Source organism: Hibiscus syriacus, unplaced genomic scaffold, assembly GCF_006381635.1.
Source record: "Hibiscus syriacus cultivar Baekdansim isolate YM2019G1 unplaced genomic scaffold, ASM638163v2 tig00110472_pilon, whole genome shotgun sequence".
Taxonomy (NCBI): Eukaryota; Viridiplantae; Streptophyta; class Magnoliopsida; order Malvales; family Malvaceae; genus Hibiscus; species Hibiscus syriacus.
Window position 1 is genome coordinate 1,793,771 of NW_024062752.1, and position 4,264 is coordinate 1,798,034.

Genomic DNA, 4,264 nt, shown 5'->3' on the forward strand with positions numbered 1-4,264 from the left:
TGTACTACGCTCCGCGTGCTTCATTTTAACATATGTCCATAATTTAATTATCAACGTTAATTTGATCGACATTGTTATCTCTACAATATACAAGAAAATGTTAAGTCATATCCTCCAATTTAGGGATAAAAAAAGGTCTTCTTAATTTAGATATTATACAAAAAATACATTGAAAATGTCATAATTGATATCGTTAAAGTACATATGTAGATTTTTCTATTATTATTTAGTAATACCATCAAAGTTATATAAAAATTCAGTTAATTATGTTCAACAAATAATAAATTTGTGTATTACTCAAATAGTAGTTAGTGGTATTTTCTCACTCTAGGCTTACTAACTATATTATAAAAGTAGAAGATCAAATTATTTCGAATTATATTAGGCTAAATTTTGTCTCTAACTCATGTACTATACATAATACGAATTTAGTCCTCATACTCTAATTTAGTTAATTTTAACCTTTTATTTTTTGAACTTCGAAATTTTAGTCCAGACCTAAATGATACATAGTTAATATGGCTAAACTACAAGGACTTGTAATAATCAATTTCAAGATCATTGATTAAATCTACAAATTGCACCTACTAGAGAAACTCACAACAAAATATGACTTAAAACTTTTAACAGTTATTGTTTGGGTTAGGATCATAATCTCAAATTTTATAAAAGTACGGTACTAAAAATGATAACAATAAAATAGATGGACTACAACTTATGCATTGTATGGGGACAAATAGAAAATTTGACCATTTAGTAAATGGATTTTAACATAGTATACGGACTAAAACCATAATTAAACCAGTTTCCCTAAACACTGAAATTCTTATGTCAGGATAATGATAATGACATACAAGGGTCAAGTGTCACATATTTGAGGAGTTAACCACAAAAATCAATGCCCTCCTTTTTTGACTTTGAATGCACATTTAAAGCCCTTTTGCAAATTGTAAACTAGTGCTTATAAGTAGCAATTCAATGCAAAGCAAGTTCATTCACAAGCATTGAGCTTTAATGGCTTCCCAAATATCTCCACTCTTCTTTCAATTCATTTTCATTTCCTTCTTTGCCTTTGCTACTACTACTCTAGCTACAGTCCCTGCAAACCAAACCTTCAGATTCGTCAACCAAGGGGAGTTCGGTGAGTATATTATCGAATACGACGCTAGCTATCGAATAATCCGGAACGATGTTTACACATTTTTCAACTATCCTTTTCGCCTTTGCTTCTATAATACCACTCCCGATGCTCACATTTTCGCCATTCGAGCCGGCCTTCCCAGAGACGAAGACCTCATGAGGTGGGTATGGGACGCAAACCGCAACGATCCGGTTCGCGAAAATGCCACCCTTACCTTCGGTGAGGATGGGAACTTTGTGCTGGCGGACGTGGATGGTCGTGTCGTTTGGCAAACCAACACGGCTAACAAAGGCGTCACGGGGATTACGTTACTACCAAATGGTAACTTGGTATTGTATGATAAAAATGGGAAATTCGTTTGGCAAAGTTTTGATCACCCCACCGATACTTTGTTGGTGGGTCAATCTGTTCGAATCAATGGTCAAAACAAGCTCGTTAGCCGAACATCAGACGTAGACGGTTCAGATGGGCCGTATAGTATTGTACTAGACCGTAAAGGGTTCATTATGTACCTAAATAACTCCGGTCAGCAACTTATATACGGTGGTTGGCCAATAGAAAACTTTGGAGACATTGTGACATTTGACGCGGTGCCGGAAAATGAAAATGCAACAGCTTACGAGTTAGTATTGATACATGAGCAAGCTAATTCGAGCACTACTTCTACGGCGGGTAACGGCCGACGACTTCTCCAAGTTCGTCCAATCGGCGGAGGCAACCGATACAACCTTAATAAACTGAACTACAATGCCACAATCTCTTTCTTAAGGCTTGGATCTGATGGAAACCTCAAGGCTTTCACTTATTATGACCAAGTGAGTTACCTAAAATGGGATGAGAGCTTTGCTTTCTTCTCAAGTTACTTTGTGAGGGAATGCGCTTTGCCATCGAAATGCGGTGCTTTCGGATTATGTGACAAGAGAATGTGCATTGCTTGTCCAAGTCCGAAAGGGCTGTTGGGGTGGAGCGAAAGCTGTAAACCGCCGAACCCGGTACCTTGTCAGAACGGAGCTAAGGTCAATTACTACAAAGTTGTTGGGGTGGAACATTTTTTAAACACGTATTTGGAGGACGGCGAAGGTCCGATGAAAGTGGAACAATGCCGGGACAAATGTACCAAAGATTGTAAATGTGTGGGGTTCATTTACAAGGAGGATACATCAAAGTGTTTGACAGCTCCTGTTCTTGGGACTTTGATCAAAGATGTTAATGCTACATCCGTGGGATATATTAAGTACTCTAAGTAGATTTAGCTCTTCTTTCTGGGATTTTCGTGTTTGAGTGTGTTCAAATACAAAATTAATAAATTTATATATAAATCTCTTATCAGTTTTCCTTCTTGCCACCATTTGTTCGTCACTAGTGTGTAAGGGAAACAAAAAACAGGGATAGCAAATTAGCCTTATATTGTTGGTTTTCACTTGGGCCGATATAATATTCACCAGTTGGACTATACATGATTGGGTTATAATATTTCAATGGACAGTTCATAGTTATAATGAGAAGTTAGGAAAATATTAATGATTATATATTAATTTAATAGTTATTATTATGATAATTTAAAATTGTAAAATATTTTAAGTTAAAGGGTGTTATAAATCCTCAAAATTTTTTAAAAATTCTGAATTTTCTTGCTTCTTATTAAATTTTTATCCCCTGAAAACATTTTTTTGATGAACACTGAATCTTTAGCATAAGAGTTTCTTTGCGTCAGATGATGTCCCATGTCGTGTTATGGTGTTACTATATTACACTATCATAAATTTACAAAATTTTTAAATAATTTTTAGAATTTAAATTCATTTTATAAAGTTTTTCTTTAAAAAACTAATATATTTTATGTGACATAATCATAATGTGTCATACGATAATAATATCCCAAGAAAATGTTAAAAAAATAACAATTAAAATTGATCAACAGACCTAATTCATTTAATTTTAAAATCTGAAAACTTTACTATTTTTTTTTTAAATTTAAGGCTTCAGATAACCGTTAATCAACATTTTATATTGGACTGAGTTTGCCCCTCTCCAATAATTTGAGCATCAATATTAAGAAACTTTTAATCAATCCCAAATCTGTCAAGGGATTTGGGTAAGAGAAAGGTGGATTAACTTTTCCTTTTCTTCCTAAGAATAATATTTTAAACCTTCACTACTTCTAAAGAATAATTAAATTAAACCTTGATTTATATAAGGTTTATTGGAAGTTGACGTTGACAAATTTCATGTTTAAAAAATTCTACCACAAATATCTTTTTGGATTATTTAATTATTACATAGCCAATAGGCAGCATTGTGTCATCATTTCTTTGGTATTATTGGCTAAGGTTGCATCCTAAGAAGACACCTTACAATTTCATTTACCTTTTATCACATCGGAATGTATGTTCATGAGTAGGCAATGGGTTATTGATTCTCCTAGAGGAATTAACCACACTAATTCTTTTCACACACAAGGATTTTCTTGGGTCTTTTTTGAATGTTAATATGTTTTTAATTTTCTTAATAGCTTTGAAGATGTGATTAGTTATTAATTTATAGATATGTACAGTATTCCTAAGATGTAAAAAATTATTTTAGTTAATATCATTAGAGATTAATTATTACACTATTATTCCGAAATCATATTTAATCTTTTTGATGATCGTGGTTGACAATAAATAGGAACAAATTTTTTTTAAAAAAATGAATTTTGCATGGTATTAATATAAACACATACAAAATATGGCAAAAATATAATGCTTAATAAAAAACCTCCTTAAATCTAATTGGAGGAAAAAGAATGCACCACTTTATTGTCAGAATTGATACAAAAATAAACGCAGATAATATGACCAACGATGGACCAACAACATCCAACTCTAGCCCCAGATTCTACAACCAAAAGGAGCCAGTAAAATCAGCTCATTCAGGCGCCGAAATAGGAACAAAGTTAAGATGAAGTTTTAGGGGATAAATATAAATAAGAATAAAGTCATAAAAAAAACTAAGAATAAAAGGGGTTGAGATCTAATTCATTTAATTTTGAAATTGAAGCGAGCATAAAAAGTATTTAAATCGAGAAATGGTAGGCTAATGCTTAATTTGCCTAGTTTCAAAACTTAGAGGGACGTAACAAGA

General features: G+C 32.9%; 1 protein-coding gene across 1 annotated transcript; it reads left to right on the forward strand.

Moving 5' to 3' along the window:
* The first annotated feature begins 983 nt into the window (after window positions 1–983).
* LOC120127938 (EP1-like glycoprotein 2) lies at window positions 984–2,399 on the forward strand. The gene has a single exon (XM_039145747.1). The coding sequence runs from the start codon at window positions 1,015–1,017 to the stop codon at window positions 2,386–2,388; it is 1,374 nt and encodes a 457-aa protein (XP_039001678.1). The 5' UTR covers window positions 984–1,014; the 3' UTR covers window positions 2,389–2,399.
* The last annotated feature ends 1,865 nt before the right edge of the window (window positions 2,400–4,264 follow it).